The 27,681-nt window shown below is 37.7% G+C and overlaps 1 protein-coding gene across 6 annotated transcripts in view; it reads right to left on the bottom strand.

The window, feature by feature from the left end:
* The window catches only part of CFAP99 (cilia and flagella associated protein 99), a 53,427-nt gene that overhangs the window by 3,838 nt on the left and 21,908 nt on the right, over positions 1–27,681 (bottom strand). For all 6 annotated transcript variants that reach the window (XM_085059646.1, XM_085059652.1, XM_085059648.1 and 3 more), the window contains 10 exons: positions 27,351–27,463; positions 24,989–25,169; positions 20,362–20,442; positions 17,228–17,293; positions 16,234–16,293; positions 12,205–12,293; positions 9,908–10,112; positions 7,995–8,136; positions 6,682–6,833; positions 3,310–3,515 (listed from right to left, as the gene is read on the bottom strand). In XM_085059646.1, coding sequence (XP_084915772.1) covers positions 3,310–3,515; positions 6,682–6,833; positions 7,995–8,136; positions 9,908–10,112; positions 12,205–12,293; positions 16,234–16,293; positions 17,228–17,293; positions 20,362–20,442; positions 24,989–25,169; positions 27,351–27,463 — 1,295 coding nt within the window. The remainder of the gene's footprint in view (positions 1–3,309; positions 3,516–6,681; positions 6,834–7,994; positions 8,137–9,907; positions 10,113–12,204; positions 12,294–16,233; positions 16,294–17,227; positions 17,294–20,361; positions 20,443–24,988; positions 25,170–27,350; positions 27,464–27,681) is intronic.

Genomic DNA, 27,681 nt, shown 5'->3' with positions numbered 1-27,681 from the left:
AAACACAAATATTTTTTTAAAAGCAGAATTGCTTATAGTGCAATAAACAAATTTTTAAAATTTCCTCATAGTCTCAGTGAGCAGGGCTGTCTGTACTTCACAGTACCTTGCCTCTTTCTGTCCTGCACCATATAATTCTAAGTTACTGCAGTTAGTAAAGTGAATGTATCTAACTGTTAACAGTTCACTGTTAAGTTCACTGTTAAGGCAGTCACCATTTTGGCATTTAAGAACACTACACTCTGAGAACTGATTACTGTTTTTTACTAATGTTGAGTGATTTCAGCACTCAAAATCTGCATGTCTTCCAAAACAATTAGCTCATTAAGCGCCTAATTTTAGGTGGGGAAGTGATTGTTACTCATAAGAGTGTTTTCATCATTTGAAGTAAAAATTTTCAAGCTGTATAATCAAAGTTCAGTCACTGAATCACAGACTGGCTGAGGCTGGAAGGGACCTCTGGTTTGGGCATCCCCCAAACCACAGATAATGTGGATGGAGGGAGCCCCAAAGCAGCTGGTTTGATCTATTGTGTGGTTCTTAGGGCATTAGAGTGCTTGCAGTAGTAGATGTCCCTCAGTGGAATGAAAGGGAATTGTACCTCAAGTAAGCAGGCATGTAACTTGAGTACATTAACATGTATTCAAACACACAAATCTGCTGGTGCTCGAGTTTGAAACAGAATTGCCTGTCCACTTCAAATGACAGTGCTGATTTTCAAACTGTGTGAAATTCTAGCAATTAAAGGGACATCCTGCATATATACCATCCTGCAAACACTCACAAATCCATTGCTGTGATAGATGTCACAGCTTGGAGTCTATTAAAGGCCGCTGTCTCTGTAATTTTTCCTGTTCCATTTCCTATTTTGTTTAATATAGCTCATTATATGCTTGCACAATGTGCTTCTTTTGTGTTGATGTATGTCTGTAAATGATATTGAAAGGAACCTGCTTGGTAGGGACCTGATTAAACTCCAGCTGTCACTAAAGCAGGTTTGTTTAGCAGAGTTTAACTGCCATACTTTAGCTGATTAGCAGTAGCCTTCAACATAATGGAATTTAAGATATAACATGTAATTTTATATTGATGCATAAGGCTAACTTATGAGAACCATTGGTAAGATTTGCTCTTCTATCCCCATAATGATGAATCAATTCTGTAAAAATAAAAATTAGCTTTTTACATCTCCTGTGCAACATATCAGGAATAGAACCCAGACAATTAATCACTCACACTGATTTGAGAGGCATTTCAGGATTCAAGATCTGCAAATAAGGTTTAATACACAAAGCCCGTAGTTTCTATAGAGAGAAATAAAAACTGCATGGAAGTATCTAGCATTTGTAAATGCCATGGCAAGCATGCCATGTTTCTGTATTAACAGAAATAACACCAGAGATCTGGATTCTGGATGAAAATGAATGAAATATGCTCCCAAAGAACAACATTTTTGGTATACTATGATGATGCCTTTTTATAGGAGTTACTTCCAAGTTACACACACAGATTGCCTAGGAACCATGACAGGAAAATGTCTTCTAACATCTATAATGAAACATTATATTTCTTTATTTAGAAAGCAAACAGGGCTCCATTAAAATTACTGCATAACTTATCAAGAATCTGACCAGATTGACTGATTGATTCAGAAGCTTGAAATTTAATGTATCATTTAATTTGGATTCTACTATCTTTGGCATGCTGGTCTGTTCTAAAACACATTTCAAATGACAGAACAAAAAGTGAATCAAAGCTTCTCATTGAAGCACAGCTTATTTCAGGCTCAGAACTGTTTGAGTTCTGAATTAAGCCAAAGAGTCTAGTTTAAAGGAACCGAGCCCTATACAAAATTCAGACTGCACATCTAGCAGAACAGATGACTCTTTAAGCAGGTACTAGTGGAACAGGTTTTATGTGGTGCACAAGTTCTTAGTGCTTAGTTTGCATCTCTAGTGGAAAGCAGTGGCTTGAGCTGCTCCCACAGGCTTTCACAAGACTGAATGTTTAGCAATGAGAGTATATTCCTGGCTCCAACTCCATTTCAGGTTCTTAAGTCTTAAAACCTTTCCTTGATACATGCCACAGAAAGAAGGTCACTGATCTGTGCAGTCAATCCACTGCAGCTGCAGTTATCGATTCATTAAATACATTAAACTATCTTCTTAAGCACTAACATAGTAAAACCCCAGTCTTTGGAGACTATCAGCAACAAACCAAATTAGAGCTGAGACAAGTGAAAACTAGTTGAAGGAATACATCAATACTGCCTTCTGTAACTGAGATGTAGAACTGGATGATAAATGAATAACATGAATTGAACTCTGGGAAGCCACCTTCGGCAAAAAACATTAATCTAAGACATGTCTAAAAACATGTGTTTGTAGCCTGATAGAATATGTCTTCTGAATGTCAGCCTGAACGTCAGTTTGCAAAATAAATATGGCAAGACAAGAACTTACCTCTCAAAGCCACAAAAGGGAAAAAGATGAAAGACAATTTGAAAGAAAACAGTGGCAAATATTTAAGATGCAGTAAAAATGGTATAAGATCAAGCCAAGTGCCATGTTGTACACTTTTACACAGGCTTTCTTCCTGCTCAGCTTTATTTGTAAATGGTTATAACTTAGATTTTAAAACCTTTGTGGAAGGCACCTTTCTTCTGCATGTGTGATGGTTTGGATCCTTTATGACAATGATAAATATGATAATAATAAATATTAATAATGAATGCAGAATTTGATTAGAGTCTGTAAGCAAAGAATTTCCTCTTTCATCTACTGCTATAATGTATTTAACTTATAACTTATTATTGCTATCACAAAATCTTCTTTCTAAAATGTTTTAAACATCTAGAATGAGACCTTTCTTTTCACATTACCAATAAAATTCAAGGAAGAAAACTACGTCCCTAATATTGGTTTAGATGAGAATGAGAAAAAACTTCAAGAGGCAAGCTAGAATGATTCTAATAACATCAAATTAGTTCTGATTAGCTGAGAAGGAACAGAAGAAAGGCAAAACTTCTTTCTAAATATATATTATTGGCTCTAAATCCTGGGGCAATACTGTCAACACTAGCCTATGGAGTGTCTTCAACCATAAATGATGAAAAAGATTTGTTAAATCTGATGAAAATTATTTTCAAGAATTAAAAGGAAATCCTGACCCCAGTGTAATCCTTGACAAAAGTCATACTGATTTATAAAAGGGCTGTATTTTGCTCTCTGCTTGTTCTTCTCCTCTAGGGCTGGCAAAATATTAACAAAGCTGCAATGTCTTAAATGTCACATGCTGTTTTATACTGACTTTAAAGCAGCTGCTCGTCCAAGTTCTGCTCTGAATTGGGAAATCTGGTCCAGTTTGTCTAGAATAAGTTGTTCCTTAGCTTGTTTTTCATGAATTATCTGGTCTCTCTTCTCTTCCTCTGCTGCCTTCTGTGCTTCTTTGAGTAGGGCGAGGCGTTCACGTAGTTCCACTACTGACATTTCACCAAACAAACCATGGCCACCAATCTAGAGAACAGGAAATATAGGCTTAAATAACACTGTAAATACCAAGGGGAGAGTAAATGAGTAAAACCAGAATATTTTGACTGTGTTCCAATTCATGCTGAATATATTCTGACTTCCAGAAATATAGGGATGGTCCTAAACTAACTGGTATTTAAAAACTGTTTTTAAAATGTAGAGCTTTTCTTTCATATGTGTGTTCCTAAAACATTTAAAGAAGAAGCATTGAAAAATGTATAAAAGATTGACTGCAAATACAATATATTTGTTCTCAAAAAAATATACATGACTTTTAATTAGACTTTCACATTTTAAAAATGTGTAAAACTAATCTTTTTAATGTGTGAAAAGAGAACAGACTTTACACTAAAAAACATGTATTTTTTGTATTTATGTATTTGCAAAGTAGGCATTTGATCTATAATGGTATCTACTATTTTTATCTGAAATGACTAGGACTAAAAAATGCTTTGTACCCAGAAAATTCAGATCTTAATGCCCAAATTTAAAATATTCAAACCTGAATGTTTAATGAAGGCTTTTTAATATCCAGTTTGCAATGTGAGTGATAATGATATCTGATAAGATTCTGATATCTCATGAGAGACTTCTGCACCTTAGTTTGCCAACAGAGATGGATAATTTCCAAACAGCTTTGTGAAGGCTTTAAGCTTTTGGCTGATGCTCCTATATATAATTTTCCTTTCTTTCAAGTCCACCACTAAGCCATGTCCTTAAGTGCCACTTCTCATCTCCAGGGATTGCAACTCAACAACTGCCCTGGACAGTCTGTTCCAATGCATGACAACCTTTTCTGGGAAGAAATTATTCCAAACACCCAATATAAACCTCTTCTGGTGCAACTTGAGGCCATTTCATCTTGTTCTATTACTTTTTACTTGGGAGTAAAGAACAACACTCACCTTGCTACAATCTCATTTCACCTGCATCTATGGAAAACTTGCATAAATCCACATAAATACTGAGCTTCTGTGTAGCCTTCTTTGAAAAATATAGTCCATTTCACTCCAACTAATATTCTTTTGTCTATCTTAACATAGTTTTGGTACACACCTTTGGTGCATATCTGATACCATAGCATGTTAAAAAAATCCCCTTTTTATTGAATGCTGAGTTGTTGATAGAATAGTAGTGACCTTTCTGCTTGTGAGCTTTTCCCAAAATTGAACATGAAGGGGAAGGAAAAGAAACTGGAAAAGAGAAGGATGCTTCATCACAGATAGATGCTCAGATGTTCAGCTTGCCTCCAAGAATTGACTGCAATTCAGTCCTTCTCTGGTCTGGGAAAACATCTAAGCAGTCTAGTCAGGTGCTGGTCCTCCAGTGATCATTCTCTGGCTCTTCTGAGCAGTGGTCCATGAAACAGATGGAAACAGGAAATGGCTGGATGGAATGGATGGCAGGATGGAAAAGGCTGAACAACCCCAACTCCAGCTTTCCTCACAGCAGAGCTGCTCTAGCCCTCTGAGCATCTTTGTGTCCCTCCTGGACCCACTCTAAGAGGTCCATGTCATACTTGTCCCAAGGACCCCAGAGCACTCCAGATGGGATCTCACCAGAGCAGAGCAAAGGGGCAGAATCCTCTCTTGACCTGCACCATTTTGCAGTTGTGATAGAAAAAGTAATGACATTTCCACGTCTCACTACATCAACCAGTTATGTCTTTGCCAACACCATGAGACTGAGTCACCAGGGTAACAAACATGCAGTGAGACCATACCAAAGGCTCTTTTTAGGGCTGATGCAATTGTTTAGGTGCAACTCCACCTAAAGGAGCAGAACACCTGTATGTTGGAGTACCTTTTGGCATTTTCATGCAGCCAGTTTACTGTGTCTGTGGTGTATTTATTCTTTGTATTTTTTTCCCCTGTTTTTTCCATTTTGGTTGAGTAACAGTCTCCACAAATGGGTGTAGGGAGTCTGGGTTTGAAAAGAGAATTGCCTTCTTTGGCTGCAAAAGAAGTGGAGAAGTGATGGCAGCAGCCATGGAGGCAACCAAACACAATAAAGGAAGATGGGAGTTGATTTTATTCTTGTTCACTTCTTTCATACTTAACATTAAATGCATTCTAAAATTTGATAAATGAGACAGAGGATCTATCTGATGGTTGCAAAGATAGTTAGGTAGCTTTGGAATCAATGGATGGCTCAGTTCTATTCAGAGGACCAGGAGATAAAACCAAAGCATCATCTTGACTGTTCCAACAGCCCCATGGAAGGAAGACCTGTTCCTTCTGTATGATTTCTGCAGACTAGCCATAGGTGTTTTTTGTGTTCTTTATCTGAGTGCTTATGAAAGAAAGGAATAAGAAAACCCAAAAAGATTCTATTATTTAATATTGCTAGAGTAATTTTATATTACTCTATGTTTTTCTTCTTTCAGTGTGGACAGGAAAAATGGGAAAGTATTTTCAGGTAATCTGCTTCTGATTAAGTTAACAAATAAGATAAAAAATTTCTGAATGCTGCCAAAGTCTGGGCATTGCAAAGCACAATCTCAGGCATATCAGTTGTGCATCAACAGCAATTCCAAGAAGTTTGAGATACACTTACTATAAAATATAGACTTACACAGACAAGTCATTTACACAGTACATTCATAACAGCTCAGAAGGTTTTGGATTCTCTTGACAATCCCTTTCATACACCTGAATGTTGACAGTTTTGAAAGCAAATGAAATTAATTTTGCTAATTACCATGGCCATCACCAATGCAACATGAACAACTCTACATCAGTCCAAACTATGTGTTGATTCAGTTCTTAGCCGGGACTGACAAGTCTTTGAATTTGTGAAGATGGACAGAATGTCTTGTAATCACTTTCCAGTGTCTTTTTGGAAGATATTGGGAAACCCAGATCTTATTGGCAAAATCCAAAGAAGGTTCAATGGGACTAAGATTTCACTTGCCATCAGAATATTCTTCTTGATAAAATTTTCATTTTATAAACTTTGTCAAAGTTCCATTTCAGATCTAACTTTTGTCATGCAGTGTGACAAAATATGACACGTATGGGATCACTTTGTACTTCCTCCATCCAGACTGTGGATGGACGAAGTTTGCATGCTGTACACATTCCCTCTGAATGTGTGAAACATATACAGTACACATTTATGTAAAAACAGTAGTTTTTCCTTCTGAGCTTACCTCTGTTAAGTCAACAAACTTTTGTCTGATGCTAGGTGTAGATTCAATAGCTCGTATTTGTTGTATTAGTTCATATCTTTTCCTATGCTCGTCCTCCTCTTCTTCTAAAGCTTGCCGGAGAAGTTCTCCACTTTCTTCACAAACTTGATGAGCTGAAAGATAAGAATTAATCTCAGTTAGCTGTTTGCCTATTTTAACAAGTAGTCCATCTGGAGGAAAATTCATATGCATTTGTGAATAATGATAGTAATACTGATCTAAAGGTACTTGAGGGAACAGTCTGGCATTGGTGGGAGGAATCATTAAAGAAACAAATGAGTATTTCCCACCTCCACCATCTATCTTTCTATTCAGCACATAAACGTACTATATACATACACAGATCCTTTGAATTACTGCTTTGTAATTTCTGTTCTCATTTGTGCATACTGTTTCATTACTTAATAAAAGGATGTTATACAATAGAAAATATTCATAGTCTTTCAAGCTATGTATATCCTAGAGATGACTGAATTGCAAAGGCTGGTAGGCTTTATTAGTCCATTTTGGAGTTGCTAATACTCTCTGCTTGCCTCAACCCTTATGAATACAAGTATGGAGATAAACAAGCAGAGAAGTCTGCTCACCAAAATATGCCCACCTAGAGGCAGTCTGTTCATACAGAAATTGTTAGCATGGCACTGCATGATATGTACAGCTATGTCAGCTGAACAGCCTGGGCTTTACTGGCTAATGCATTAACGGAAGAATTTTCTCTGAGGATAGGATGAGTAACATTATATCCCTTTATCCTAACAACTGGTCTATCTTGGACTTGTGACATCCTTCTCCCTTGTGATGTTGCCTGTCTCAAAGATGACTTTTCTTTCCCTAGTTACAGTCTTCTTCTCTGGATGGTCTTTTCTGGAGAAGACAATAATCTTGAGCTGTGGTTCTTTCAATGGTGATTGCCATACAAAAATTATATGAATCATAAGAATCTGAGCTTCATAACTGCATTTGACAAAAAGTAGAGTCATTTACATGTGCTGTGTTTAGATGTAAAGGAAACTGGTTGCAGAACATTAGTGATGTATTTCTCCCATTTAAACAAAGAGTAACTCCCATGACCAGTAGCTTAGAATTTCTGATCTACCCATTACCAGCTGATTCCTGAATTCATATTCATACATTCATGGGAATGTATAGACTGTATATTTCCCTCAATTTCACATTCCCTTTTGTAAAAATTGTAAGTGGCCCACTAAAAGAAAGATGAACTAATTTGGGGATATTTAGCATCACCTCTCATTCTTCTGGCAATATGTAAATACCTATCTGTTGTTTGTATTCCTGGATCTTTGCTTTTACTTGCTTTGCATTCTTGTGTCCTTCCATGACCTGTTCCACCAGCTCTTTAATTTCTTTCTGTTCCTGTAGACGTTTCTCTGCATACAGGTTCATCAGTTCTGCTTTCTAAATCACAAACAAACAGGTGAATACAACTCCTGGTAACTGGTGATCTGAGTGCCTCAAGTCATTGAAACAAGGCAAGGACAGTTGGATTCAAACTATTACATCATCCACAAAAGTAGCAAAGGACATTGGCTGGGGACAAGATAGAGACCCAGATTTAAGCTCCACTCTCTATGTTTTATTTACACACAGCTGCCCTTCATGACATTTGTACTGCTATTTTCCATTATTCCCTCCTAGATGTTTCCAAGAGCAGACAGAAAGAGTAATTTCTGGATCTGGCTGTGAGATAGCAAGAAGTACTACCTTATACAATAAAAGTGCTAATCTAATATACTACTGGTTGTGTGCCTGCAGGAACTTCTTGGGCCCAAGTCATAGCTCTGGTAATGTAAATTCCATTTTTGGGTACCATGTTCCTTTCTTTGTCAGAAGAAAGGAACAAGAAGCATGAAAATGGATTTTCCCAGACTAAATTCCTTGCTGTTCTTCCTGTTTTAGATAGAAGACCAGACTTCAAAAGAAGGAAGAGGGTCAGCACAACAGCTGTTGATGAATGGAAGTTGGTGCTCAGTATGTTTGGAAATTGCATATGGATAAAATGCTCTGCTGGCATCTGTTAAATAGCAAAGGGAGCTACCTGGAATTGGTCAGGTTAGAGCAAATCTTATTTGCACATCCCCAAATCTATTCATTTTGGGACATTTCTGCTAACAAATAAAACATATGCTGTGAAGTTGAAGTGAATATAAAAACTGCAATAATTTTGGAATGAGTGTGAGCAATCACACTAGGCTCAGTTGTACATACTGGGGTTCACTTTAAATTCTTGCTATAGTCTTTCTAAACAAACATGAAGACTTAATGCCAAAAAAGACTGAAAGGTATTATAGGACAGAAAATGAACTCATGGAGCAAATTTTCCTTTTATAGCATGGTCTTTATGAAAATTTTGTACATTTGTGGTCCCATTTTACGTTGCTGAGACACTGCACAGACATTTGTGATATGGTCAAGAGACAAGTACTGGCCTACAGGGCATAGCAACAAACTGGACAAATGGAAAAGAAAAGCCTGTGATGGTGGCCATGAAAAGTTTGAAATCTGTAGTATTTGTTGATTCTTGATCACCTGTTTAGTTTATAGGAAAGCACTGGGAAAATATAATGTGATTTGTGAAAATAGCAAAAAGCTCTAGCAATGATTTTGAGAAACTGTGATTTGCCAGATTGAAAACAGTGTGAAAATATTTCTTGGCATAAATACCCAGTTTTCCATATAGATGGATCCAAAGAGGGTTCTCTGCCTGAATTTTCCCCTAAGAGAGATCTAGGCATGTCAGATAATATGAAGTACATTGAATTACATCAGTTCAAGAAAACAAATTCTTTCATATTTGTGGCTCTCATTTTAACAAGACAAATAAATCAGTTATATATTGTTGATTTCATTGCTAATGGTGCTTAGTATCTCCGTATCTGTTCAAAAAGGATTTGCATTATGACAGAATATAGGGGAGCATGCTTTGACCTTCTGCTTTTATTCAATTTACTTCACAAGTGTTAATCAAATCAAACACTTTCAAAAAGTACTTTAATATGTAAGTATTGCTGTATCTGGAAGTTTTACCATTCTTTCCCCTTTGTTTGCAGACTCCAGTGAGTAAAGACACTGCATAGAACTTTTACCCCTTCTTATAGTAGGTATCATCTGTGGTATGTTTTGCACAGATTGGAAGTCAGCAAGACTTGAGCATCTCTCTATACATTACCTCTTCTCTTAATAGACCAGCTTTCTTCTTATTTTCTTGAATTACATTCTGATGGGCTAGAACTGCCTCTTCGTAACTCAGCTTTCCTTGAAGTTTCCTACACTCTATTTGAGCCAGCTGTTCTTCCAAATCTTTTTCACGCATCTGTTTCTGCCATTTCAAGAATTCAGATGGGTCTCCAGCCCCTTGTTGCAAATTTTCAAGTCTGCAGGAGAGGAAAAAAAGAGTACACTATTCTAGGGATCTGGCTTCTTAGTCCTGCCTTGGTTCGTAAAACATTTCCAATAGTCTTTGATAGAAAGTGTTTGATCCCTGCAGAGAAAAAGGGCAGTCATCACAAAGTCATTTGACACATATATTTTAATTCCAGTCTAAAAGGTGTTCCTACGATGTGGAAAGCCTGGGAAAGCCAGACCAGAAGAAGGTGCATGAGGGCATGGACCTGAAAGTTTCCAGTAAAACAAAGCCCCAAGAGAGGGCAAACTTTAGCTACATATGGATTCTTGTAAGGAGCAGAGAGAATCAGGCTAAAGGTACATTTTCTCAACAGACTGCTTTGCTTAGAGGTAGAAAAAACAAATAACTTTTCTGTTTGGCAATATTCTTGTCCACTTCAACACAGAGAACAAAAAACTTCTGCTTAACACTATTTCTGTTTTGTATTTTGTCAATTAAATAATATTGTTGTAATGAGGCAAAGAAGTATTCAGCTGTTAAGCAAAGTCACATCCCTATTTTTTGTGTTCAGCTGAAAGAGAAAAGCATAGCAAAGCATAGCAAAGCCCTGGGGCAGGCCCATCAAAGTCCTGCAGCAGAGGAAGGAATGAGCCAATAACTAGGGCAGAGACACAAACATGGAGTGAATTGCATCCTACTGCCACTCCCCAATGCATATACATGTGATATATCTATCTCTATATATATCTATATATATTTATCTCTCTAAATCTGTTTTGTGTTAAAGGCAGCTGGAGATTAAAACTCATTAATATAAAATAGTGCCAAATTTCAGGGAAAATCTATTCCTTTGTTGAGTGGAACAAATTCTGCCAGCTAGAGTGAACAGTAGCATATGCAATACAGCAGAACCTACATATACATGAACAGCTGATAACAGAACCTGAGTGATAGGTAATATCTACCTGCTGGAATCTTGGTGCATGAAGCAAAACCTGCTAGGTCCAAAGATCAAATCCAAACTTACACAGGCTTTCCAGGACTTAAAATGCTAACAATATTTAGTGCTTAGCCTGCTAAGCCAGGTGGATTAGAAGTAATACTAAAGCAAGATGACATGATATAGGTTTTATCTTTGTGAAGTTTTTTAGAGAAAATGTTCTGTAATTCTAGCTATAGAACACAACCTGCAGTGGCCATCCAGAAGTAAAAGACAGCTTTGTTGCAGTGTGACTGTGTAACATTGGATGGGACTGGAGTGAAAAGAGCAGTGTGAGGAAGAGCTATGAAAAGTCCTGGCTCGTGTGTGTGAGTAGTTTCTTCCCAGGAGACATATTTAAGCCCATGTTAACAGCCTTGGTCCTTGCCTAAGCAGTGCTGTAGATAAGCCTGCACCCAGCCTGGGGCCAGGCTGACCCTGCTTTCTTGACTTGGCTCCCTGGCTGGACCTTGGCCCTGACTCATCCCTTTGGACTCTCATAGCAATCACTGCACCCTTGGCTGACCCTGCTGTCCCTGGATCTGCCCTGCTGCCTGCCAGGGTACCATGGAGCTGCTGTCAGTGAGGACACTGTCCTTACATGTCTTGCTGTCTTGGCTTATCTTGCTTTAAGGAACAGCACATTCTTAATGTGCCATGTCCTACTGTGATAGAAATGGACAGGTATTTTCATATGCATATAAACGAGTTCAAGTATCAAACTTGGCATGTAGTTGACTACAGCCATTGAAGAAAATGGAGATATGTGGAATTACTTAGATTAATATAGATGCATCTTTTACGAAGGACACAGAAATAGGTGTGTATTCAGGTCAGTATTTAGTCTGGAGAATTGGAATAAATGTAAAAGTGATCCCTGTTGGACTTTGCACGTGGACACTAGCCAGAGTGCTAAATCAGAACACAGTTACACTGTACAGTATCTACAGAAAAAGAATGACTTTACTGTAGACTTTTTCTTCAAACCACTTCTCTCTTGTCAAATTTTTTAAACAATGGAATGCCTTACAACAGATCCATTAGTTTAGTTTACCTGGTATTCACTTAATTATTTTTAATGTGGTTAATTATCCTATATCCAGGGATGTGAAAAGCAATCCTAGGTGGAGTGTAGTCATACCTTTTGAGCTCCTCTTCCAATTTCCTCTGGTAGAGGGCATCCTCCCTCAAAATAGCCACTGTGTTCAATTTAATGGGTATATTGTCAATCTGTCAGGAAAGGGAATGTATATTCCATAGTTAGTAATGTAAACCATAAAACAGAGTATAAAAACATCTCAGTGGGTTAAATAAATTGACCCAAGACAGCATAAATTTTGCTTAAAGCATTCATCTAGCATTAATCTGACATTCACAATGAAATTGCATGCTGTTCATAAACCACTCAAGCTGCTTAAGAAATCAGCAAAGTCTCCCAAGTGGATTATAAATTTGTAATCACTCTTGGACCATGTCAAATCCCATAGAATGTCTTCACTTCCTTTCATATTTTCCAGTGCTCATATACATTGTGCAAAGGGATTCCATCTGTTTTGAACAAAGACAATAAACTGCCTCTCTGAAAGATGGTCAGTTAGCCAAAACAGTGAAGTAAAACATAAGCATCACCTTTCATATGAAGATCTTAGGAGCATTTTATAAATAATCACTATTACAACTTAAAAATATTTCCAAGACAACTGGATTCTCCCATTGTCATATCCATTCTCTAGAGTGCAGAACTGGAGTTCTCAGTGACATTCAGGCCTCATGGTGTAACTTGGACTCGATCCTGTGGCTGCTTTGTAATTCTTCAAAGTGTTGTGTCAAGACTGACTCCCAGACAACTCCTAAATACTGAGGGAGGAAGGGATAAATTTCTCTGCCAGTGAAAATTGTATCCTGCACAGGTAGGGTATTCAGAAAAAATGGGTCACCTTTGCAGACACATGTAAGAGACCTGATCTGAACCAAGGCAAAGCAGTGCTGCTGGAATAAGAACTGGGATCATTCCTGCAGAAAACAAAGCTTAATCATAACACATTTGACTTGAATCCAGACAAGTTCTGTGATCAGAATTAAAACATGTATTTAAATCCCAAATTAAGAACTTAATGAGTGGCTGAGAAACAGATGCACAGAATCACTCAAGCTACATACTGTAAACATTGTATGCACAAATATGAACTGTAGTCTCCTGAAATACATAAGCCAACTGGAAAAAGCATACTTTATAATTTATATTAATTAGGTAGGTTGAGGATAGCAAACACATTCCATCATCTAGCATTCACTAAGTAAAATTACTGTTTTTACACAGATGGCATATTTTAATGCACAAAAATTAATTACCTGTCAGTTTCTTGACAAAGTGATGATAACTTGAAGAATTTAGGAAAAGAATCCAAACCAATGTATTTTATTTCTTTCATTTGACTCACTATGACTTCTTAATGCCCAGTGATGTTCTACCTTTTGATCTGCTTCTCAACACAATTCAAAGCATTCTGCATTATATGAACAGTTTGTATTTTATGCCTGTCCAGTCTATAAAATGTGTCCTCAGAGTAGGCATTTTCTCTGACACATGTAGATGTTTCATACTTTTGACAATTTTCTGTGTATACAGATTTCATGTTCTGTATTTACATGTTCTGTAATTATAATTATATTTACCAATTATAATTTGGATCGAGAACTGAACTAAGAATTATTCTGGAAATACCTTTAACTTCAGTTTCACAGTTTATTGACCAGAAATATGACTGTATGACAATGAAACAGAAATATGGCAATGTAGTCAAAATAATTAGGACTCCCAAGATATATGCAGGCAGGTATAAGTAAAATGATTGAACAGATTCTTCTATGTCATATAGTATCAAGGAAGTTCTGAATTTTACTCATTCTCTTCCTGTTGTGAGATATCATCCCTTTTTTCAAGAGGAGAAAATGGAAATAACTGGGAAAATCACAGAACACTCTAATTCTTGTGGAAAAATATTGTATTCACTATTGCCACCTAAGGAATGTGCAAGAGCTCGCCAAAACCAATAAATATGTAAAGAGCAAATATGATATGAGCAAGAGGCAGACTGAGACAGAGTGATGATGTACTGTTTCATTCTCCCAGTGAAAAGGATGAATAGGTACTTTGGAGCAGCAAGAGAAATAATTGCTGCTGCACATAATAAATGTCTCTGAAATGAAAAAAAAAAAGTTAATACATTGTGGGTGTTCTAAAAAGAGGAAAGCAAAATACTAGTTGGTTAAAACATTATATAATTTCATTAATTCAAAGATAGATTAAAATTTTATATATACATCTTGGATAAACCTTCCTTTTAGGATTTGTCTACTTACAGAGTTTCACAGGGGGGAAGGCAACAGGAATAGAAAGTATTTTAAAAGTCAATAACAATGTGCCTATCTCTGCTTGAAAGTTACAGCAGCATCTTGAATATCACCTAACCGACCTTTAAGGCAAATGTGTTCAGACAAGATAAAACTGTTTATGCATCTAGAGGAGATACCAGCAAGTTTCATAAGTGGCCCTGATCAATGCCAGAGGATGCCAGATCCATATTTTTCTTGATGCAATTTAGGCAGATGGTTTGACTCTTGTTAGTCTGCACTAAAGTTTTGTTATTTTATATTATCAGAAAGGGCAGTGGAATATACAGACTTTTAAACTGAGCTCACATAATTACAGGTCATGTGTATTTATTTTAACTATGCAAATGTTTCCTGGTCTGGGTTTTTTCTCCTTTTTGTGCAAATGAACTAGGATCTTATTACTTTACTGTAATTTAAATGCTGCTGGACTGTAAGCAAGCAGACTGAGTAGCTGATACTGTTACTAAAGATAACTTCAGTGTGTGATAAATGCCAGACAGGCTTTAGAAATACTTGCCAGATGCCCAGTCCTCCAAGCAGAGAGAGAAACAATCTTTTCACAGTGTTTGTGAGCTGTACCTAAATACATAGTTTTAAAGATTAGGCAGACCTGCTCACAAGATATTTGAGATAACAATACAAGCACAGCTTCCACCTTAAATTATTCTGCTTAAGAACTTGAAACAAATGAAAAGTGCCAGACTGAACAATATAAGACTGAAGATGATCTGTAGTGCAGTTACTGCAGAAATGTGAGTTTTCATGTGTTACACCGTTAAAGATGAACAGCTCTTTCTTCTTGTTTGCAATTCTCTGACCCTTGAAAATTCTAGAAGAGAAGCAATCAGTATAGTGAATTTCATGACCTCAGTATGTGTCTGAAGGAAACAAGGCAAACATCCAGCCTGATTGTATATTGTGTATCAGACAGTCATTAGCTGGAGTGATTGCTCAGCATTCTTTGGGATCTCATTTTGAAACAGTGATGCACTGATGCAAGATTCTTCTGTCCTTACACTGAGTTCTTAAATCAAGAGTTTACAATTCTTTTCTTGCTGGGTACAAGTTTAATTTCGTACTGTTTTACATAAAATCTTCTCCCTTTGTAACTGAAAACGCTGCTAAAGCAATATGGTTACATTGTGCAACTGCACACAATTTACCCCAGGGAACCAACAGGTTTAAGCATCCTGACCAGCCTCACCCAGGACCTCCACTCACACTGTCTGCTCACCAGTCTGGGAGCCCCACTTAGAATCAGAAATGGGTTTCAGTTCTTTCCCATTGTCCTGGGGATTTTTCCACTCCTGGTTGTCTCTCCAGTTCTGTCTCCTGCTGTCATGGACTCAGTTTGCTGTTGTAGCTTTGTCTCCTGACTGGAGTTTTGGGTGGACCCCAGACCTGACTTGTTACCTTGTTTTGTCCAAGTGTGACTTGCTGTCAGCAGAACCTGTCACTGCCACCAACCTCCTCCATTCAGATACTGTGTCCTGGTTGGTGAGGGCACTGCTTGTGCTTTCATTACCTTTGGCTCCTTATTTCTCTTCCCTCATGGAGTAGCCACAGTCTTGTCACTTCCTGACCATTTCTTTGTGGGTTGTTAATGATGCATAGGACAAAAATCTATGAGCCACAGACCCAATCCATCCCATGATCCTGGCCACAGACCTTAGTGTAAAAGCATGGATTCCAGTCGAGTTTCCATCACCACAGGATTTGCATGTCTATCAAATTTTCAAGTACATTTGACAACAGTTCCTCAGAGGTTACTCACCTTGCTTTGGATCTTTGGAGCCTTGAATGCTGGTTTATGCTCCATACTATCCTGTATGTTCTGCAGTTCAAACCAAAAAGACATTGTTTCATTTCAGAAACAAATTTTCAATTACTCAGCAAAAGATATTATATATTTATCAGAAATAATGCTTGAATATTTATCTAGAGTAACAAATACACAGGAACATATTTTGGAATTGTAATATCCACAAAACCTTGCTATGTACACCCAACCTAGTGGGAATATGACCATACAAATGTAGGTCCAAATATTGACTAAAATAATGCTAAGAAGTAACAGTGATTTTTTTTTTACTATGAAATACTATTTATATATATGTATATGAATATAGTCAGCTTTTAACTGAAATAGATACTGGGAGGACAAAATAGGATGTCAAAGCACATTTCATGAAATTATTAATTAGTGGTGTAATTCTACTGATGCTTATTAATTTAAAGATGTTAGTCATAGATACTGATGTGAAACTGTATGGTATCATGGGGATGAACACAGTGAATAGAATATGGAGCACTGATGCTGAAGTGAATATATTACATACATAGTTTGGTGACATAACTGTGAAATGGGAATTAACCAAAGCAAGAATTCTGTATGAACAGGACCATTATTCCCTCAGCTTGGCAGCTTTGTGGCAAAAAAGTTAATGGAAAAACAATATGTGAATTTAGAGAAATATTGCCAGTTTGGAGACTTGTTGGACCAGTTTCACAGAAAGCTTGCTTGTCTCAAAATTAGGAAAATAATAAAGCAGCACCAGTAGTCTAATTAAAACGGGTTGTGCATTATGCATACAAAGAGGCAATGTTGGTATAGGGATATGAAATGACACTACAGCCATAAATCATAGCACATAATTTCTAAGTCCAAATAAACATAATTTTTCAAATACTCTAAGATATCTCTAAATACTCCAGGAATTTTTCATCTTCATACTGGGGGATTTTTAGGCACATATTTTGCACCATACCTCTCTCTTTTCAGGCTTGATGATTGCACACCTGAACAGGTTCGTATTTGCTTTCAGGAGGAGATCCTAAAATTAAAACAATTAACTTAAATTATTAAATTAAATTATCTAACAATAATTTTATGTCTCAAAAAGCCTTGTAGCCCCAACCACTATATTCACAGACTCACAGAATGGTTTGGAAGCGACCTTAAAGATCATCTCGTTCCAAACCCCCTGCCATGGGCAGGGACACCTTTCACTAGACCAGGTTGTTCAGAGCTCCATTCAGTCTGGCTTTGAACTCTTCCAGGGATGGGGCATCCACAATTTTCTAGCATCCTATGCGAGTGCCTCACCACCCTCACAATAAAGAATTTCTTCCCAATATCTAATTGAAACCTACCCTCCTTCAGTTTGAAGCCATCCCTCCTTGTTCTGTCACCACCTGCTCTTGTAAAAAGTCCCTCTCCATCTTTCTTGTAGGCTCCCTTCAGGTACTGGAAGACCATAATTAGGTCACCCCAAAGTCTTCTCTTCTCCAGGCTGAACAATCTCAATTCTCTCAGCCTTTCCTCAGAGAGGAGATGCTCTGTCCCTCTGATCATCTTTGTGGCCCTCTCTGGACTCTCTCCAGCAGCTCCCTGTCCTTCCTGTGCTGTGCTCCAGAGCTGGGGGCAGCACTGCAGGTGAGGTCTCAGAGAGCAGAGCAGAGGGGCAGAATCCCCTCCCTGCCCTGCTGCTCAGGGTGCTTTGGATGAGCCCAGGACAGGGTGGTTTCTGGGCTGTGAGTGCCATGGCTGGGTCATGTCCAGCCCCTCACCCACAGCTCCCCCAGGTCCTCCTCAGGGCTGCTCTGGCTCTGTTCATCCCCAGCCTGTGTTGACACCAGGGGCAGCCCTGACCCTGGTGCAGCTCCTTGCACTTGGTCTTGTTAAACCTCATGAGATTCCCATGGCCCCTTCTCAAGCTTGTCCAGGTCCCTCTGGATGGTGTCCTGTCCTTCAGGTGTGTGAGCTGCACCACCCAGCTTGGGGTCACCTGCAAATCTGCTGAGTGTGCACTTGATCCCTTCATCTGTGTCATTAATGGAGATATGAAACAACACTGGTCCCAAGATGGATTCCAAAAGCTTGACTTAGTGTTTACATAAATTTTCATGCCTGATTAAAACTTGAAGTAAGCAAGTATTGATTTGCTACACAGTTCTGCCTGGATGTATCCTTTGCACAGGACATCAGGCCTTTGATAGGTCTGCCCATATGAAACAAGTTGTTTGTCCAGATTTCAGCTTAGAAGCATCATAATTATCCATGGCACATCAGTACCATTGGCAGTAACTGTTTCCAGATAGCTGACAAACAATGGCTTTGGTTTTGAGTTACATTAGAAGATTATGATCAGGGGATCACTGCACCAGGGTTTGATTCAGCAGGCACACCCTCAGCAGTAATTTCCCCGTCATTATAAAGGGGGAAGTGCAGGCAACCACATTTCCAATTTTTGGATATTTATTTTGGTTGTAAACCAAATCTCTAATCAAAGCTGTGCAGACCAGATTTTCTAATGGCTGTCTGGGCAGCAGCTGATAACATCAGTGTTTCTATTACTGTCTAGAGTGTGGCTTCCAGTGTTCTCACTTCTCACAGATGCTAAGATGTGGTTCTAACAATTACAGCTACAGCTTTTGCAAAAATGCTGTGCAACAAATGGCATTTTTCATGCATATTTCTGCTAGGACCCATCATTTCAGCTTGCTTAGCAAACAGTCTAGGGAATTGACCTTTGTGAATGCTTTGGATGCCTTTAATAACATTCCAGAAGAAAAAAAAAACCTGCTGTTATTGCAGATATAATTTCTGTGGTGGTTTTCCTTTGTTTCTTGTATTCGTGCATTTTCTTTACTGAAGAATGTGGCTGGCTGTTAAGTGATTTTACAGTTGTCATAGATTTTTGATGGTATAGGCATTATGATATTTGGCTTTTCTTTCCCAGTTTTTCTAGGGAGTTTTTAACATGCAAATTAGCACACAGACAAATAGTTGTGCTTTCTCCACAACATAGAAATTATAAAAGGATAACATTGTATTTTTTATAATGAAATATCCAGCATAGGTAATATGATGGGCCACCAAAAGGAATGCAAAGTTTATCCCCCTAGAATCTGTCCCACATTAAAGCTTTCACTATTGTTTAGGAACAGAATCCAGTGCCCCTTTCCATGGACATGAGGAGAGCCCAGAACAGCAATGAATGGACTTGAATGGGCTAGTGAAAACTAGAGTCAAGCATTTTCAGAATGGGGTGGGAGAGTGCTGATAAAAAGGAGTCACATGGCATACCTTTTATCAAGTTTGTACTGTTATTCAATTGGATGTGGTGATTGCAGTGTGGGGAGGGGGAAAGAAAATGGAAATGGACATTTAATTAATTCCTTTCCAAGAAGACAACAACAACAACCTGCTTTAACCATGAGCTACCTCATTGAACAAGATTCATGTCGAAGTTTGGATCAAATAGCTAGATCTGTTTGTGTTTTCCAGGCCCTCCCTTCTCCTGCTGTCTTAACACACAGACCATGTACTCTGCTTCTTTACAAACCAGGATGACTTCCCACTTTTTCAGCCTGCTGAAAGGCATGTATGAAGAATATGTAAGAGCATGAAGTCTGCACATAAAAGAAGTCAGAATTTGCTGATATTGTAAAACAATGAATAACATGGTTATTTTTCAGTTACTACAGAAAAACCCCCAAAAATATTGAACTTATTTTGTAATTTGAAGCCTTAACAAATAAGTGAATGTCTTAAATATCCACATGTCCCTTGGGGCTAGAAGAACCATTGTGAAGAAAAGAAAGTAATCATGTTTATGCTACTTTACATGTCTGCTTGCAAAATTTCTCATATGGTACTTCTATAGTGAGTAAAAGGTGGACCTTGTCTTGGACAATTAATAATAAAGAAGATGGGAAAAGAGTGCTAGAACAGAGTATAGGATACAAACTTCATGACACTAGAGAAAAAGCCATGAACCATTTAGGTGCAAAAGCAGATATGCTTCAGACAGAGTTCTAAGATTTGTGAAGATGAAACAATACAGAAGAACCAGTTTAGAAGAAAGGAAAGAATAAAGCAAGAACAAAATACACTTACTTTTGCTTTTTGGATATTTTTTAGTTTGATTTCCTCGAGTTGCTTTCTTTCCTTTGGAGGCTTATACATGCTTGGAGGAACCTATATAAAAAGACAAAAATCTCTAGAATATGGGATATAAAACATTCCAAATGACACATTCTTTTAGGGAAAAAAAACCCCTACCTCATTCACTTTTACCATAGAACAACAGCAGTTATTTTTTAAAATATTGATTCTTTTCTATTAGTGCCACTCTAGAAGACAGGGACAGATTCCAATTAGCTGGGACAACACAGCTTTTCAGTCCTGTTCAATATAACATAACCCCTGGTCAAAAGACCAGAACAAAAGACAAATTTGGAACTAGCACAAGAAAGGCTAAAGTGATAATAAATCCTATAGGCCCTATCAAAGGAAGAAAAATGTTGCCAAAGTGGGAACAGTTCTGTTTGGCATTTCATAAACTTCAGCTTCACAGCAAAACCAGCCAGATAGGGCAGCTGAATAAAGTTAAGCTGTGGAGCTCTCTGGCACTGTGTCTGGTAGTAGCAACAAGTTACAGACTCCAAAGAAGTTCAGGGAAGAGAAATCCTTTGAAGTTTAATAAATACCCAGGAACTTCGTTGTAACTGAGGAGGTCTTTGAGCTGAAAGGGTGGGACCCTGAGAAGGCATTTGGAGAAAAGCAGCAGATGTCCCACCCCTCTGGTCTTCCCAGACATCAGTGTTTAAGCACTGCTGGAAAAAATACACTGGCAAAATGGGCCTTTGCTCTGGTTTAGTATGGCTGTCCCAATGTCCTTGTAAGGGAAAAAACCATTGGAGCTGTGGATTAAATGTTTGGAGGTAGAGGACTCATAGGGTCCCTTTAGGATTAGTCAAAGATTTGGGAAAGCAGTCACATGTCAACTAAAATGACCAGGACATGACTGGCTGTCAATTGGATCAGCACGACACTAGGGACTTTGGGGAGATTTCTGTATTTGCCTGAGCAATAAATTTAGCCTAGAGTAAGCTCTGAAAAAAGACTGGATGTCTCCTTCCTATGTGGGTGAGATAGTCTGACTGTTCACTGGATATCTGCCTAAATATTTATCTTGCCAATAATGTGCTAGATCAATTAGAAGTTACAGAATTAATGCAAGAATTGATGGGGAAAAGATATATTCTGTATTGTACTGGAGGTCAGCTCAGGGAACATGGAAATCCCATCTAGCTTTACTGGACTAGATAATGAACTATGCTTTCAAAAAAATCATGAATCTGATGGACTTTCCACTGCTTTTGCTATGTGACATCTTTATGTACAGGTAAAACATGCACAAACGGGAGAAGCTAGCAATTAAATGCACTGGTGAGACTGCTCAAGTATTTTTGTGAGCTTTTAAAGTGAAGTAGAAGTGAAAGTATTTCCCAGCAGTATCTAAGAATTTTTATTATGCTTTTATGGATGGAGAAATGAAAGCCCACAGGATTTGCAAAGGGTTCCACAGGCAGTGAGTATCAGTTTATTTCACTCTTCTTCCTACTCATGTGCTACCTACAAAACTGCACTCATCTGCCAGAGTAAGCTGAAAATCTCTCCTCAGAAACTGCTATGCTTATTTCAAGTAATTTAAGGAGGAGCCTTTTCAATCAGCTGTTTCAAAAACATTATTAACCTTGTGATTTAGCCTGTGGGGGATGAGTACCAAGCAGAGAGAGACAGACATACAATACAGAAGTTCCCAATTGTTGGAAGAGTATAAAAAGTCACTCTGAGTAAAGTGTAAATTACAGCAACAGAGAGCTCAAAAAAGGCCAAAGTGTACCTACTTAATCCAAATGTGAAAAAAAAGGGAATAAGAGACAACTTTGTTTTCCCTCTCCAATGAGTGGTCAGCCTCACACAGTCCGTGGGATGTCCCTTAATCACAGGTTTATTTAGGGAGTAAGTACCACAAGGCATTTAAGGAAGAAGAAAATGAAAAATCACTTTGAACTTTGGTACTCATCACTCTTCTGTTTTTTAAAGTGACTGTCATAAAATGGACAAGGGCAAGCTAATGGAATTCTATTGTATTAGGGGTTTCTATTTTTATAGGTAAGATCACAAATACATTGTTTGGTCTGTATATTTGCAAACAATCTCTGTATTTGCCAAATTATTTCACCCATTTAAATACTTTAAACAATCAGCAACTTCACTCATGAAGCACAGCTGAAATAATAGAGAAAATGTCTAAAAAAATACATTAAATTTGGTTGAATGATGTTACAATAACATCCCAATGCAGCCTTTTTCTTTTTAAAATATACTACTGTTTTACAGACAATCTAAAAGGAAAATAATTTCATAATCTTATTATTTTAGTATAGTGCTGACATTCAAAGAATGGATTTTGTTACTGTAGGCCAAGATACCCGAGAAGGTTCAATGTGTCTAAATAATTTTGCGTGTTATCAGGTTTATGCACCTGTCTCCATTTGTTTCCTTTGCAAACTTGAAGGTAAAGCACCCATTTTTCTTTGCAGAATTGTATTTATGAATGTGTGCATGCATATGGGCACTCTTGTGTCTGCATCCATGTGAGTGTGTGCCAAGGCCAGTGGAGACACAAATTTATAACCTTTAGACCAAATATTTGGAGGGAGTTGTTTCATTATTAAATTTTGAAATGAAAATGTTTTTCCTTTTTACTTAGTGACACTCATTTCTGATGAACATTATGATGATGAATGATTATCCTAAGCTTCTCAGCTTGCATTACTCCAAGGCCAGTTACTTTCCAAGGCCAGTGGGGACTTTCATCTCATTAGAGGTCACTGAGACAACTACCCTGCCTTCTGCAATAACCCACAGCACAGAGCTCCCCTGTGAAGGGAGTGTGTTCAGCACACAGGATGGCAGTGCCCTGGACCCAATGTATGTGACACACCTCCACTTACTTGGAAAGAAATGCCTAGAATAAAATAATACTAGAAAGCAATACCTAAAATAATAATCCTATTAATCAGAATGAACTAATTGCACCACAGGGATGAAATAACTTATTGCTCAAAATCCTGATGCTTTCATATAATTTTGTAAAGCTTTTCCAATGTTGAGCAGTAACTGTGGGTAGTGACTACAGCAGTCCCTGCTGATAAACCAAGTGACAAGTTCTTTGACAAGTGCCTGAGAACCATGAGTAAAATGAACACCTTTGTGAGAAAATGGATGAGAACATTTCTGCAGCAGGTTATGGGATGTAATCTGGAAGAGCTTTATTTCTGTGCATTCCTCTGAGGTACAGACAACCCTCCACCATACTGGAGCCACACCTATGGCTGCCTCTCACATTACTGACCCTTTCTTGCCATCTGAGCTGTGTTTTCACACTCTGTCCATTTCAGGATGTAAACTGGTGATACTAGTAACAATGTGGCAAATTTAAGTGAAGGTTAATTTGCTGGGAGAGGTACAGAAATTACTAGAAGATATGTCACTACTACACTAATGGCTTTAGATTCACACAAGATTTAAATTTGCAAACCTGGCCAGAATGTAAACCAAATTTAGTATAATCTGAACAACACAAATGAACTTCACTAAATGCATCTCCATTAAAGCAAATTTATTCTAAGAGGGCCTGCACAGCATAAAGTTCTAAAATGACAGCAACATGACTCATTCCTATACTGATTAAGTAGTCATTAAATGCAGTTTTTCAGAGCCTGGTATTAAGCTGTTTCAATGTAAAATCCCATTAAGTGTATAACACACTACCATTAAATTGTGCTACCATCCTAAGATGTAAATGGTTTCTAAGAGCATTCAACACATGTATTATTTAAAACCCGAAGTACTAATACAAGGTGGCAGATAATGCCCAAATCTATGACTTCTGAGCTCACTTCCCACTGCATTTAAATACAGATGATTTTGTAGTCTTTATTAAGTTAGTCATAGCAGATTAATCCCAGATGCTGTTTGCTTTACCCCAGTGACATAACACCGATTGTGGGTCGCTGATCTGTACCAGTGTAACTAAATCACAATCTGAGACAATAAGTAAAATAATTTAGCATTTCAGAGATAAATCTAGTCTCATTTTTACATGAGCAATGTATTTAAATAGAAAACCCTTAATATTAGAGATACAGCATTAAGACAAATGGAATAAAATTCCACCATCAAGGAGGAGGTACAAAACTAGAGTCTATCTCATTTCCAGTGAAACTGCTTCTCCATTTATTTTAATGAGAATTCATCTAAAACACATCTAAATTTACGAAACATTTTCATTTGATTGTCCTTTTCTTACCTCCTTCAGTGCATTATCCATAGTAAACATCTTAGAAAACCAAGGACTATCAGAAACACTAATATCAAAACTGTCATCAATTTACACCCATTTTGTATTTCTACTTCTGAAAGTCAAAAAACGACTACAGGAACCAACCTTTAACCTTTCCTCTGGTGTGCTTATGAAAATAATTAGTGTTGTTGTTTTTTTAAGAAATATGACCTTTAATAACACAGATAATTGCTGAAGTCCTTTTCAATCTGTCAAAGGTTGTAGATTTTCTATGATTGCTTTAAAGAGATTATTAACTCCTCAACCAAGATTTTGTGCACAAGCATACATAAAATTTAGTGCCTTTCAGAAAATAAATCAACTTACAGGTTTGCTTTTTGCCAGTACTGGCAGAGGTGTTGGTGGAGGCAGAGGAATGGCACGTGGTTTGGGTACAGTCAAATTAAATTCCTTTGGCTGAGTGACTCTCGAAGGCTTGACAGTGGTGGTACAATTACTTAATTGATCTGTGAGCTTTTTGATCAGTTGCTGCACTTTTGGCTCCCACCTTCAAATAAAACCAGGTTGGTCAATTTTACTTTGGGTTTTTTTCCTTTCACACAAACTTACACACAGTATATGGGGTTTGCATTGGTGCAAATTCTGTAATGCTTTCAGCCATTCAATTTTAATACAACTGACCTATGAATCTGTACTCAGGATTTAGCTAGACTGTGAGGCTAGACTAGCCTCACCTCTTGATAAGTGCTATCCATCCAGACAACTATTGGTGAAATAACCAGCTTTTTTACAGATTTTTACAGAATAAACAACTATCTTGCCAGTTTGTTTTGTGGCAGGACAGGATTAGGAGTCAGAAAAGCAGCTGTCATCAGCTAATTACACACTTTACATACTTGGATGAAGAGACTATGGTCAGTGGTCTGAGAGTGGCCACATGTCTGAGTGTTGCCACTAACAGAGCACATGCAGATCAATCTGAAAACACAGGCAGTTCTAATGAAAAAATAGAAAGATGTAAGGAGTTTGGTGAATTATCAAAGGAACCTTCACTGAACCCTGGGGGCAGCCAAGACGATTTTGATTTCTGTGTTTGGATTTGGGCTTGTATGAAGGTTCAGACTTCTTCCAAGAGTTGACAGGAAGATGCAGATTAAAGGTAAAACACAAACAGGGTATCACAGTCTAATTACAGTGACAGCTTCATGCCAGTTATTCTTCCTCTATGTGTTCTATCCTTATTTATTACACATGGAATGGAGCTTTCCCTGAACTTAAAAAGCAGATGAAAATGCAGATTTACTGGAAGATGTTTATATTACTGTTATTTTAGGTAGTACTGTCATTACTGGGTGAGGCTTGCAAATAACTTATACAAGTAATGAAGCTCCACTAAAATAAATAAGACCCTTTATATTAACCTCACTGATACTAGAAAGAGGAATACAAAGACACATTTAAAGGAATTTCAGCTACTGAACTGACTAAATTCATCACTGCATCCTCAGCCCCCTGAAGGATGTTTCAAACCCAGTAACCAAATCTGGTCTTTGACATTCTTGTATAACTTATATTTGCCACTTCCAGGCAAAACGTGGGTTCATCATTACACTGAGTGTAACTGACTGTGGAGGACAGCTCCAGTAAGCTGAGTGCTAATGAAACAGGCAGTGGCCTGAGCATCAGCCTGTATGAATGTGTGTGTGCAAGAACTGTGTGGGTATGGATGTGTATCTCTGTGCCTCTCTATCTGTATCTTTATACTATTGCAAGCATTGTTATAATTAGAATCACTACAATGGAACATTTTAAGTCAAATTCTGACTTTGGATATATCCCTGAGGTCCCTGTAGAACTCAGAGGAATTTGAGTAGGGCAAGCCAAATCTGTTACACATTTGCTAAAGTGCAAATAAACTACACAGTGTGAAAGGATTAATTGTATGGACTTTGATATGACAGAACCAGAGGCCAACTGCTTTTCAGCTGACATTGTTTGTAGCATGTTTTTGTCTAATGGTCTTTGCCATCATCTGGGTTAATCTATGCTGCATTGAGAAGGATATGTGACTGCAGCCATATTGATGTAATTTGTCTGTTCTGGGTAAAAATGAGAGTAAAAAGTGACCCACTAGGCTGCAGAGCTACTATTTCTCCACATGAAAACGTTCCAGTTTGGCAAGGGTAGAGTTGCTACCATATCACCACCTAACCAATGAGTGGATGCACCTCAGAGCATTTAAGCTGTTAAATTATGCTAACTGTGTAAATAAATAATATTTTTTAAAGACTTGCTTATATGCTTATCCAATTTGCTCAGAAGGGATTTTATGACCATCAGTATAAACAAGTCTGTGCATAAAGCCAGATTCAGGGAAGTCAAACAAACATTTTTTCAAATGCTTAACGTCATACAGATGTTGAAGTGACTGATGAGTGAGGTCTAACTCTGTAAGACAATTTGAACCTTCTATTTTACTTTTTTTCAGAGTACGATGTTTTATCTATTCAGGGGAATCAGGGAGCAAATGTACAACAGCTATGAAAGGACTTGTCTGAGAGAGAACCTTGCCTCTGGGTAAATAAAAGGATTAGTAAAGTCTTATGTAGACAAGAGGGTTTCGAGTAACTTCAATAGGAGAAATACTTCAACAGAAATGTGAGCTTTCAGGGGAAGCTTTCCCCAGCTTTTAAACTTTCAGGTGGCCAGAGGCTACTTAAATACTTACCTTAGCAGTGGATCAATCCAGTTCTCTTTTACGTACACTGAATCGTAGAAGTGACTCCATTCATCTTTAATCCAGGTGTTCAGATTCTTCTTCTTGAAGAAGAATCTAAGAAACTAATAATAAGTGGTTTCTTTTAAATATGAAAGTTGAAGAAGATAGATGTTTTTACTACAAACACCACTGAAGAACTTGTTTGTATTTGACCTTGTAATTACAACCATAGATGCTTGGTACTTTTAGGTTCTTATTAGGTGGTGGTCAGTACCATGTCTTTTAGCTCTATTTTGTGAAACACTAATAGATACTAAAAAAATTTTTTGTGGCAGAGCAA

This window comes from Lichenostomus cassidix, chromosome 4 (genome assembly GCF_008360975.1).
Source record: "Lichenostomus cassidix isolate B80296 chromosome 4, HeHo_3.0, whole genome shotgun sequence".
In the NCBI taxonomy this organism is placed as follows: domain Eukaryota; kingdom Metazoa; phylum Chordata; class Aves; order Passeriformes; family Meliphagidae; genus Lichenostomus; species Lichenostomus cassidix.
Note: the sequence above shows the minus strand (reverse complement) of the source record. Positions and strands in the feature narration are given on the sequence as shown.